The following is a 12106-nucleotide window of genomic DNA, read 5'->3' on the forward strand; positions in this document are numbered from 1 at the left end:
CCGGCCGGGCCGGCGTGGCGAGCGGTCCCACGGGAACCCTTGGCAGAAGGGGGTTCGGCGCCGCTGTCCCGGCGCTGGCAGTTGCGGGAGCCCTGGGAGGAGCTGGTGGCCGTCAGCACGTGCCTCCTGGGGACAGGGCGGATGCTCAGCCTGCTTGGGCAGGCACCGTCGCCTCCGTCTCGGTTTGGGATTTGCTGCAACACTCCTCCCGGTGCGGGGCGCCTGTGGAAGCTCGCGTCCCGGCGATGTCCCGGGCAGCGCGCCCCGGGCGGCCTGCGTCACGCAGGTCGCAGAAGCCAGCCGGTGCGAAGGCGGCGGGCGCCCCCGCGTCCCAGGGACGCGGACAGTGCAGCCCCCCCACGCAGGAATTCCCTGAAAGAAGGATCAGTGTTCCTGTTTCCTCCCTCAGCGACGGGCCAGTGGGGGCCTGGCAGTCACTGTGTGTGTGTCCCTTGTAGAATAACAGTGGCAACGGTGTGCAAGTAACAACAGCGGCAGTAGATCCACCGTCACAGGGAGCCCCTCCCACTCGTACAGACGATGCTTACGCGGAGCTCGAAGAGTCTCCAGAAATCGTGTGCTTTCTAAGCAGGAGCCCCAGCAGCAGCGGGGGGGGGGGGGGGGGCAGGCGGGCCCAGAAGCCTCCCCGTCGCGGTGACCGGTGAGCGCCCGGTGCTGAGGACCGCGGGCGGGCGGCCGGGGGCGTGGACCAGGGACGGGCTCAGCGCCGCTCCGTGCGTCGGGACTGTCAGCTGCCCCTTCGTTCCTGCTAAATTCCACCCCCCCCGCACCGTCCTGTGGGCCCGCCTGCCCCCGGTCCCGCCGCCTGTGACGATGAGCTCAGCCCTTCATTTGTCCCTCGCTCTGCTTCTCCCACTCGGGCCTGTAGACTTCGTCCAGTGCGGCCATTTGTGTCTCGCAGTCTCTGTCTAACCTGTCTATTCCGTCTGTCTGTCCTCACCTATCATCTCTCCACCGATCTGTCCATCCTGTATCCCTGTTTATCTAGCATCTATCGATTTTATCTATCCTCTGTCATCTCTCCGCCTACCCATCCTGTATCCACATCTGTTTATCACGTATCATCTACATCTATGATCTCTCCTCCTGTCGATCTATCGTGTACCTGTATCTGTTCACCTATCATCTGTCTCTCGTCTACATCTGTCTGTCTGTCCTCTGTCCTGTATCTGTCTGTTTGCAAGGCGTAGAAACATAAACTAAAGAGAAGAAAGTGCGCTGTCCAGGGAATCAGGGTCCTTGGTAATTCAGGCCACCTCTCAGGGACCATGTGGCACTATTTGGTTATGGGCACACGGACATGGATGTGTTTAATACGTTTCTTGATCCAGTGATGAAACCCTTTTTGGGGGGAAAAAGAAAGTTTAACAGTTGCTTTAGGAGTATGGAAGAATTACGCCTCCCACAGGACAGTGCAAAATGATTTTCATTCACAACGTGTCACATTTTTTGGCAAGATCTAGTGAAATCTCTCTCAGCAGCGAGCAGAGGCACACAGTGCCCGTTGCGGTTTGCCGGGCTGCCCCCGTCGGCCCCAGGGAGCCGGATGGCGAGCCCGGGGGGCGCCCCGCAGCCGGGGGGCCCTCACAGCGCCAGGTCGGGGAGCAGAGGGGCGCTGCCGCGGGGCCTCACTCTGCGCCCGAATCGCCCCGTGATCCTGCGCGTTAGGCCGCGCGGCTGCCGAGCCCCGAAAGGGGCCGGGCGTTCCCCGGGCTGCCCCTCTGTCTCGGCTGTAGCCCCACCCCCGCCCGTCATGCCTGGGGCCGCAGCTGCCTGGTTCCTAAGGTGACTTTCAGGATTCGGAGAGAAAGCACAGAGGACACTGCGTGACGAGTTGCACGGCACATGCGTGTGCTGTCACGGCTCTCGGCTGTCCCCTCCGCGGGCACGGTCCACCTCAGGGAACCGCCCTCTGAAGTCCGGGCCCCGTCCCTTCCCTGGGCTCCTGGCAAAGGGTCGACCCCGAGGCTTGCGGGTCAACAGGAGAAACTGGGCACAGCTTGCGTTTCTCCCGCAGAGTAAAAACTGATCGAAAATGTGCTGTCAATCTGCACAGTCCCGCCCGACGCCAAGTAAATGGAAGCGCAACGTCAGCGAGTCTTGGACACAGGAAAGGAAAGCGCTGGGTTGAGAAACCTCTGCTGCGAATCCGTGACTGTTCTGCAAAGACGCCCAGACGTGCGGTCACCTCTGCTCCCCTTGCCTGCGCCGCCAGGTCAGGGATCCAGCTGCTCCTCAGCAAGATGGGAGGGACCTGAATTTCATTTTACCATTTAAAAGTACGCATATAGTTCAATGCAGCAGGAGGCTCAAGTTTCTTTTTTAAAAAGAACCGCTGTGGGCAGTGTGTCGTGGTGTTTAAAAATTATTCAATTCCATTATGATGTAATTGCAGTGCAACAGTTTGCTCGTTTTTGTGTGAAACATCAGTGGGTGGCAGTCTGTCACATGCCGGCTCGTTCTAGATATTGGCTGTGTTGATATTGACATTTAATTGCCCAACTACCAGATCTGTCTCCCATCTAGTTTTACTTTCTCTACTCTTGCTATTAAATTATGAGTGTTACCATGTCTGCGTTATAAAGGGTTTTCGGTCCTTATCAGCTTCGTACTTGGCCATGAACCGTCTGGGGGCTGCACACGCCTGTGGCTAAATTTTAAAAAGTCAACAGCACTTACTAAGGTGCTTGGAATATTCAAGGCATTTTAAGCAATTAGTTAGGCTCCAGGGTTTAAAACATAAAGCACGCTGAGGTTTATTTTTTGGACACAGTATCCCTAAATAACACAAAATAAAGCAAACAAAAGACCAGACCTTTTCAGAAAGGAAGTTACGTCTTAAGTTACGTTGCGCGTGAGAAAAATGAAAACCCGGCTCCGTCTCGCTACCCGCCCTGTACGTCGTCAGGCCCCGTCCGTGTTTCTTCCTGCCGGGCCGGGACAGGGGGCGGGGGTGGGATCCGCCGACCTCACGCAGCCGTCAGCCCGGCCGCCCCTCTGGGTCAGCGTGTGCGTGCGCGCGCCCCTGCCCATCTCCGCGCGCGCCGGGAAGCCGCGCCCCTGCCCCGCGCCGCGCCCCTGCCCGGCGCCGCGCCCCTCGGAAGTCACAGGCGGCCCTTGCGGGAGCGGCCGAGCCCACCCCCTGGTCCGAGGCCTCGGGTGATGCCGCCCCTCCTGCCCCCTGAGCACGCAGTGCCGCAGGGACCCCGCCAGTCGAACCCTCCGGCGCAAAGAGCAGTGCCGCGCCGGCCGGTGGGCAGAGACCGTGCGCTGCGTACGTAGCAGGTGCGCGGTGAGCGCGCGCGGTTCACAAAGGCGTACACCCGTCGGCTCAGTCCGATGGTGACCGTGTAGTGTCCCCTGTCACCTTCCCTTCCACAGGGACTGTGGGCTTCTGTGGGGCGAGGACTGCGATCAAGTACCTTTGTCTCCTCTTACCTGTTCAGGGGCCCTAACAACATGTCTGAAGCAGATTCATTTCTGCCCCGTTTTTTGGGTTTAAGAGCCAAGGTTGACGGTGTCATCGTTGCGATGTCATTGTCCCGTCGGCCGCGAGCTCAGTTTCTTGAGAAGCTGGAGACTCGGGGGCTCCGGGGAAACGGCGCGCCGGGCCGGCCTGGGGCGCGCATGGGCGGGCGGGCGGGCGCCCAGGGGCAGGGGTGGAGGCAGGGGCGCCCTCGGGCTCCCTGGAGCGCCCAGCGCGGCGGCTGGCGAGCCGGGTCTCCAATGACAACGCGGACTCCTCGGCAGCAGGTTCCGTTCAGGACACAGACGGCACCACAAAGCGACCACAGAAATGCGCTCGCGGCCCCCTCTTCGTCCCCCGTTTTAAATTCACCGCTGCCTGTTCTCTCCCCATTTCCGGGGGCGCGTACCCACCGCGCGGTCTTGTTCTGCGGTGGCTGTCGCTCCCTTACACCCTGCGGGACCACTACTCACTGCCCCCTCCTCGCAGGCTTCGACCTCGTGAAGTGTGAGGACCCCGGCGTCCCCAGCTACGGCTACCGGCTCCGGGACGAAGGCCACTTCGCGGACACCGCCGTCGTGTTCAGCTGCAACCCGGGCTACACCATGCACGGCAGCAGCACCCTGACCTGCCTGAGCGGCGGCCGGCGCGTGTGGGACCAGCCCCTGCCGTCCTGCGTGGGTGAGCGGGGCCCGACCCGATTGCCCCCTCCCCTCCCCCCCCACCCCAGGGCTTCACGCATCCGGTTCCTGAGGTCTGCGTGGGGGTGTCCTTCTTGTAGAAAAGACAGGTTTTCCTGATACGATAAGCAGAGAATTATTAGACGTCTAACACGGGAGTTGCCTCGCTTTATACTCTCGGCACTGATTCCTTTGAGGGAGGTGCCCTTCCCGCTGGGTGACACTTGGGAGCAAGGAAAGGAAAGTGACCGACAGAGAGGGGACTGTGATGTTTTCAGTGTTTGCCACGCAGACGATGTGGGTTCCGTGCTGGGCGGCTAAGGCCCCGTGGCGCCTGAAGTGACCGTCCCTGTGCCTGTGTCTCCCGCAGCAGAGTGTGGCGGGCAGGTCCGCGCGGCCACCTCGGGGCGCCTGCTGTCCCCCGGCTACCCGGCGCCCTATGACAACAACCTGCACTGCACCTGGGTCGTAGAGGCCGACCCGGGGAAGACCATCAGGTAGGTGTCCGGGGTCGGCGCGGAGATGTGAGGAGGCGGCGCGGCTGCCGCTTGGGTGGCGGGGACAGGGCTCTCTCCATCGCCGTCGTGGCCGGGGGGAGGACAGCGGGCAAATTTCCTGCGGGCTCACGGGCTGGCGATGCCTGGTGACCACGTAAGAACAAAGGAAAAACAAGTAAGGAAATGTGTCAGTTAGCTTTTGCTGCGTAACAAACTGGGCCCCAAAACTTAGTTGCCTCAAATAGTTATATATGTGCTCAAGACTCGGCGGGCCATCGAGGTTGGCTGGGGGTCCGGCTGGCCTCACTCAGGTGCGCAGGCCGCAGCCGGCGGCTGGGAAGGCGGGGCCGTCCCCCCAGGCCTCTGTCCCTTCGGCGGGCTGGTCGCCGAGCAAGTTCCTGTGGCAGGAGATGACACACCGAGTCCTGCCCCCGTTCCATGGGCCACAGCGCCCTTTGCCAACGCAGGCCTCCCAGTTCACGACACAGGAGGCCTGGAGAAGCCTGCCCCGCGGCGGGGAGGAGCCGAGTCCCACGGATGGGGGCTGCGTGCTGGCTGAGAGGGGTGCGCGGTCTCCTTGTCAGGCCCCCAGGTAAGTGCGGGGCAGGCCAGGCCGGCATCGCGACCTGAAGGTGCACATGCAACAGAACCTCGTTACAAACCGCACAAACCTGTGCGGACATCTTAAGAGAAACTCTTCTCTTTTAATGGATAGCTCTCTGTTACTGAGGTTTTTAAAACCTACTAAGTAAACCAACAAAAGTAATGTTTTTAAAGTAAGTCCTTCATGTTCCAGTTGGGGAAAGCTGTTTCAAAAACCCCAGTACATCAGGCAAAAAAAGCCATTTCCCTATAAGCTGTCCTTTCATTACAGATCCCAGGGGACGGCGGCGGGGGGACAGCTGCCGTCCTCAGCAACACTCCCGAGGATCCCTTTGCGCCCTGCCTTCCCTGTCGTGAAGGTTCCTCCTTCCCGGTCATCCGCCTCGAACCTCTCCACAGCCTTCGTTCTCTGTGGAGAGAACACCCCTCCCCCCAGCCCTTCCCCAAGCCCCCGCGTCTCCGGTCCTCACGCCCGCCTTGCTGTTGCGCCCAAGGCGACTGCGCGCACCCAGCCCCAGCTCCTTCCGTGCACGCAGGACGCAGCAGCAAGCGGGGAGCCAGGCGCCTTGTTCTGAGGCCCGTGGGCGGGTTGGGACTGTCATCCTCATTCCCAGGCAAACCCGCAAACTTAGTGATACAAGCCAAACAGACACAGACTCCTCCCGCTGTGACTCTATAACCTAATCAAGAGAGGACAGGAAGGGTGGCATGCAGAGACGCGTGTTTGTCCCTCGGTGCCGTGGCCCCTCCCCTGACAGCTGCCCTCCTGCTTTTGATCCGGTCCCATCGACGCCTGCCACTGAGTCAGACACACATGCACCAGTGTTTTCACTTTCAGACCAAAGCAGGATTCTCATGACCTGCCAGGAGCAAGAGACGGAGCTCAAAAAATACATGCAGGCACGTGCAGTCACACACATACACAATGCAAAGTGTTATTTTATAATCACATTCAAAATTTAATTTGTATCATTAATGAAGATAAATGATCATCGATTTATTGATCTTGAGGACAAAAGTGAAGTGTATTTGAACGATAGAATTTAAGACCCTGTCTTCTTCACCAAAACGAATGCAGTCTCTTTGCTGTGGGACTAAATGAAATCAAATACCAGTTCTTAACTTCAAATCCCTGGGTGCCTGATCTGAGTAGACAAAAGCCATTACGTGGCTTCTGGCTTTGAAAGTATCCTGGGAACCCTCTGACTCAGGAGACGGCTCTGCAGGAACTGGGCGCTCGCCCGAAGGAGCCGCTGTGCGCCTCTCACTCGGCCCCGGGCGGCGTATTGGCCGGGAGTCAGCACGCGCTCGGTGTTCCAAACGCAGACCGGCGCCCCTGGCCTTGGCCAGTGAAGCTCGTGCTTCATTAGCACCTTAACAAGAAAAGAGAAAAGAAATGAATAAATAATGAGTTGAGGTAATAAAAATGCATAACTTTTGTACCCTGAACGGACTTCGATACTTAACCATTAACGTTCTGGGAAACAAAGACACTGCTCCACCAACTTCCTGTTCCGGGATGTGTGTTTCTTCTGTTACGTGTCTTTCCAATATGAGAGTTTACCAAATTTGTAATCAGATCTTTTTAACTTAAGGCATGAAGTCCTTTCTGGTGAGGAAGTTAAGAAGGCAGCAATGGTTTTGATAACTTACTGAGCTGATACTCAGCTTCATCCCCAAACGACCCGGTGGTACCTCCTCATTAGTGAACCGGACGCTGTGGTTTGGTGTGTTGGTTTGGAAAACGACCAGCTGAGCCGCCGATCAGGTACAGCCGCAGGCTTACAATGGCACGGATGCTGCACGTAGTGGGATCCGGTCTCGGCTTTGGTCCTTGTTGCCTAGGTTACCGAGTCTCGGTTCTCTCACTGGTCAGAGCGCCAACACGTTACTCTCGCTCTTGGAAATTAGGAATATGTCATTTATGGAATCAGGAGGCCAGGGATCGAAGTATTGAAAATTCTTAATATAAACCAAATTCATTATTATACATTCATACTATGATTTTTTTTTTTTTACTGTAAATGATTTTCTCTCGAAAACCGAATATGCACCAGGAGCCCTGCACGGTGACAGGCTAGTCCGAGCACATCGGCCGCTCTCTCTGGGCCGACTTCGGTCTCACTGACGCCCAGAGCAATTTTCGATGTGCTGTGCTCGCGGTCTTTCATTCGCGGTAATGGAAGACCCCAAAGTAGCTGCTGTGGGGCACTTGGGCCCGGAAGAGGTTTGTGATTTTCACACCTGGGCGATAAAGCAAGTTGCCGGAGCTGGATTTAATTAAAAACCCAGAGCAGTAAATTCAGCCACATTAAGAATCCCACGCACACATCTCGCACGCCCGGCCACGGGTATAAAACAGGGCCAGGGCATCCGGTTGCGTGGCACGTGCCTGTCGTCCCTGGGTTCCGGTCGCTCCTCTACACGCGCACTGTCCGGAACACGGACTTCGAGGGCCTTCCTGTGGGTCACCCGGACGTGGCGTTTGGGGGCCAGTCGAGGAGAATCCCTGCAGAAGGGTTCGTGCGGCCCCGCAGCGTCCCAGGCGTGTCCCAACTGGCGCGCGCGCGCCGGTCCGAGGGGTCCCTTCCGCGGACTTAGGAGGTGAGGGGGCGGGGCCTCCGTGTGTCACGTGGCCGCGCTGGGCTCTGGGGAGAGGCCGTGCTGCCGGCGGGGAGACCTGGGCGTGTCTTCGTGGACGTGGGCCAGGCTTCCGGACGCCCGTGAGAGCAGGCTCGGGGGAAAGCGCAGGCGCGCGGTGCCCCTTGGTGGCCGTCGTCAGCAGCCCCCAGGCGCCGCCCCCCGCATGTGCCGCCCTGACGTCCCCGGTGGGGTGGGGGTGGGGGTGGGGGGGCCGGGAGCCAAAGCCTCCAGGCCCCACCTGTCCCGTGGCAACTGCGCAGGGACGCTCCTGTCTCCCCACAGAGAACGGGGGCGTCCCCGTGGGGAGACGTCCTGCCACCAGAGGAAAAGGAGCAGCAGGCAGTCTGCCCAGGGCCACGGCTGGACGCCGTCCCTGTGTGGCCACGGGAACCTCCGCCGGGTCCCTAACCAGCCCCGCAGCACAGTGAGGGGGACGCGCTGAAGTGGTCTGGCCGACACCCGGCCCCTAACCCCACGCGTGGCGACGCGGTCGCCATTGCAGATGAGCTGGGGGAGCCCGCGGGGAGGGCTGCTTGTCCCGGGCCTTCCGTCCCCAGGCCCCTGTCACGGACGCGCAGCGCGGGCCCTGGCCTGTGTCTTGGTCCGAGTGCCCGTCCCGGGCCAGTTCGGCTCAGACACTGGGGGCAGCATCCCCTCCCTCTCGGCCCGGGGTACACCCAGCCGCCGTTTTAGGAACACGAGCAAGGAAGACGGGAACCGGTGCAAGGGTGGGGGAAAGGCGGGGCGCTGGCCGTGGAGGTGAGGTTTGACTCACAGTGAAGTCCAAGCCGGGGGGGCCTGTGCTCCTCGCGGCCCGCCCCGGCCCTCAGCGCCGCCTCCCCTCCTGGGAGATTTTCATTTTCCCTGCGCGTTTCGCCCTCCCATCCCCCCTTCCCCAACCTCCAGGGATTTCCCACCTTAGGAGAAGCCCGGGTATCGTCGCGCGGTTCCCCCTGCGCTCCCTTCACGCCCTGCCCGCTCCGCGGTAACCGGTGACCGCGGCCCCGACCTCAGGGCCGTCGGCCCCATCTGGCCTTCCTATAAACGGAACTGGGCGGTGAGGTTAGCCCTGCGTCCCCATGCCCTCAGCCTTCGCTCCCGTTGGCACAGGGGGGTATGGCGCTGCGTGAACACTCCGCACTTCACGTCTCCGTCCCGCGTGCGGGTGGGCCTGCGAATTTTTGATCCCCTCTGCGGTCGCTGCAACCGGGGCTGTCGGCTCTGGCCTCGAGGGTCCCTTGGTGAGCGTGTGTGTGTCCCTCTCGGGCGTGCACCCAGCGCTGGAGCTGCGGGTGGTGGCGAGCCCTTTCCCCGGCCACGGTGGGTGCTACCCCGCAGGCGTCCGGGGTCAGGCTGCGGCTGCTCGCCCACCGCGGCGGCGGCGACTCCCGGGCCTCCGCCGACCAACGGCGCGCGGCCGGGGCTGTCTCCCGCGTAGTAGCCGTGCCCGTGGGCGGCGGGGTCTGTCGGAGCCAGGCCAGCTCTTTCTGCAGACCCGTTGTCCCTGGGAATGTCTTCTGTGATGCGTCGCGAGTTGGTCACTTAGGCCTTTCTGTACTGGGCTGCCTCTTACTTCTGAGTTGTACATGAGTTTTGCACATCCGAGTGCAATCTTTTGTTGATTATATATAACACCTACAATATATAACACATCTGTAAGAATATATGACTTAAATAGTCTTATACTCCATGGTCAGTCATTTTAGACTCATAATGATGTCTTTTGAGGCATGGAGACTCATTTCCATGAGCCAGATTTATTTTGACACACTTTTCTTTTATAGTCCGTGGGTCTCCTATCAGTATTTGTATTATATAATATCAAATATTTTGGGAGTGTTTTTGTGTCTGGATTTTAAAAAAATCTTGCCTCCCCAAAATTATAAAAATATTATCTTGGGTTTTGTATTTTTTTATTGAACACTTATTTTAACTTCCTCATCTGTGTTTCCAGTCTATCTGGAATTAATTTGTGTGTATGGTATGAGGAAGATTCAAGGAATTTTATTTTGTCTGTGGTAAACTGTAGTCGTCCATTTGTTGAAAAGCCAGGTTTCTTTGCTTTTCAGTGTGACCTTTGCCATAAATAATTCCACATGCTTTGGTCCGTTTCTGAACTTCGTTTTGTTAATCCATTTGTGCATTGAGCTGAGCACCCTTCTATGTGTATTCCTTAATTACTTAACAGTAGGTCTTGGAACCCCACACTCTGATTCCCCACCTTTGAGCTTTTTCGTTGCATTGCAGGCCGGTTCTTGACTCTCCTCATTCCCTTAGGAATTTCATGAACACTTGGTACTTTCCGCAAGAGGAATTGCTAGGCTTTCCGTGGGAATCCCATGGTGTCAATAGACGAATTTCAGGAAGGCAGGTGCCGTGGGCGCGGCTGAGCTCTCTGAGCCCCGACACCGTGGGTCGCCCCGTTTGTTAAGCTCTGACACAGTTTGTCTCAGCGTTGTCTGTGCTTTTCTGTGCGGAGGACGTGCCCATCCTAGATTTATTCCTGGCTGTCGCGTGCGTCCTGGGAACGATGCAAGTAGCATTTTTTATTCCCTTTTCTGTTTCTGAGTACCCCAAAATGACCGTTTTCAGCCTAGAGGAATTTCACGTAATGTGGAACATTAAAAGCAACTTGAAAGTGAGACAAGCACATGCACCAAAATGTCAGCCGTTACGTGATTATTGTTAAACACACAAAATAGCCCTGCGTGTCATTTGGAGATAAAGGGGTGCCCGCCCGTGTGAGAACATCATGAAAGTGTAAATGGAACGGCCCGCCTCAGTCTCGGAGTGAGGGGGCTGGGGAGGACGGGTCGCCCAGTGGGGAGCGGAAGTCCGGCAGCGTCTGTAGGTCTTCCTTCTTGAACGAGATCCTCAGCAAAGAGGGTAGAATATAACCCTGGGGTGGGTGTGTGCTCCGTGCTGTTCTTTCCTCCATAGTGAAAAAAGTTTCTGTTGAACATTTCAAAATAAACTGCCTATTTTATACTTCCTGCAGGGTAGAAGAGATCTTTTTGAATACGTAATACCCACAAAATAGCTAATTAAGACGTATGCACAGTTTTTTGTGCGCTGTCTGCTCTGATGTTTTCATCTCCCTCACACGTTTGTGCACTGATCAGTAAATTTAAAAAAAAAAAAACCAAACTGCGATCAACACACTCAGGAAACCCAGGTTTCGGTGGTGTTTCAGCCCCTCTCTCATCGATCTGAATGGCCGTGAATAGGGCTCGAGTCCCCCCGCCTCCCCTGCCCAGGAGCTGCCTCAGACTGCGGTTCTTACGTTGTTCCAGAAAATATCTGTAAATCTAATAAAAGGGTTTCAAATGTTATAAAGGAAGAAGTTTATATTACACATCTCTCCCTTTGTGTTAGGGGCATTTTAAATTCTGTAGAGGGAAGAGTTTATCGTGTACACGTCAGCCTTTGTATTGGTATTTCAAATAATGCATTTTCCTGAGGGTAAAATTGATAGAAGCAAATGCAGCAGGAGCTCCGACCGCTCGGATGCCGGCAGGCGGCGCACTGCCCCCTCCTGGGCGGCCCGAGAACGACACTGGCACGGCGTTAGAAACCTGCCTCGGGAGCTTAAAGCGAGCCCTGTGGCCCTTGACCTGGCCGTGCGCGCGCAGGAACACCCTGAATGATGGGGAGCGCACGGCCTCCAAAGGCATCGTTTCGTCCTTAGGAAGGGGCACAACACCGGGCTCAGTAGGGCGCCCCCGCCCAGCGCGGGCGGAGGCGGCTCTGCGGGGCGGCGGGTGTCCCCGTCATGGGGTGCGCTCGGGGCAGTGCCGCGGACCACCCCCCACCGGGCCAGGTCACAGAAAGGCCCCTGTGCCCGGGGCTGAGCAAGCGCGACGAGCCGCCGTGCCTGACGTGCGCGTGGGCGTGGCCGTGGGGCGCGGGGCGCCGGTCGAGTGACTCCATGCTGTGCTCTCTCCGCAGCCTCCACTTCATCGTGTTTGACACGGAGACCAACCACGACATCCTGAAGGTGTGGGACGGGCCCGCGGAGAGCGAGGTCCTGCTGCAGGAGTGGAGCGGCTCCGCGCTGCCCGGCGACATCCACAGCACCTTCAACTCGCTCACGCTGCAGTTCGACAGCGACTTCTTCATCAGCAAGTCGGGCTTCTCCGTGCAGTTCTCCAGTGAGTGCGCCTGTGCCCCGCGTCCCTGGTGTCCCGGCGCCGCGC

At 58.2% G+C, this 12106-nt stretch overlaps 1 protein-coding gene across 1 annotated transcript in view; it reads left to right on the top strand.

Moving 5' to 3' along the window:
• Positions 1-12106, top strand: part of CSMD1 (CUB and Sushi multiple domains 1) — a 720682-nt gene that overhangs the window by 590599 nt on the left and 117977 nt on the right. The window contains exons 24-26 of the mRNA XM_054565852.1: positions 3977-4168; positions 4538-4664; positions 11859-12061. Of these exons, the coding sequence (XP_054421827.1) occupies positions 3977-4168; positions 4538-4664; positions 11859-12061 (522 nt within the window). The remainder of the gene's footprint in view (positions 1-3976; positions 4169-4537; positions 4665-11858; positions 12062-12106) is intronic.

The sequence above is a fragment of the Pteronotus mesoamericanus genome, unplaced genomic scaffold, assembly GCF_021234165.1.
Source record: "Pteronotus mesoamericanus isolate MK-2021 breed Mesoamerican mustached bat unplaced genomic scaffold, CSHL_Meso_final contig_169, whole genome shotgun sequence".
Taxonomy (NCBI): Eukaryota; Metazoa; Chordata; class Mammalia; order Chiroptera; family Mormoopidae; genus Pteronotus; species Pteronotus mesoamericanus.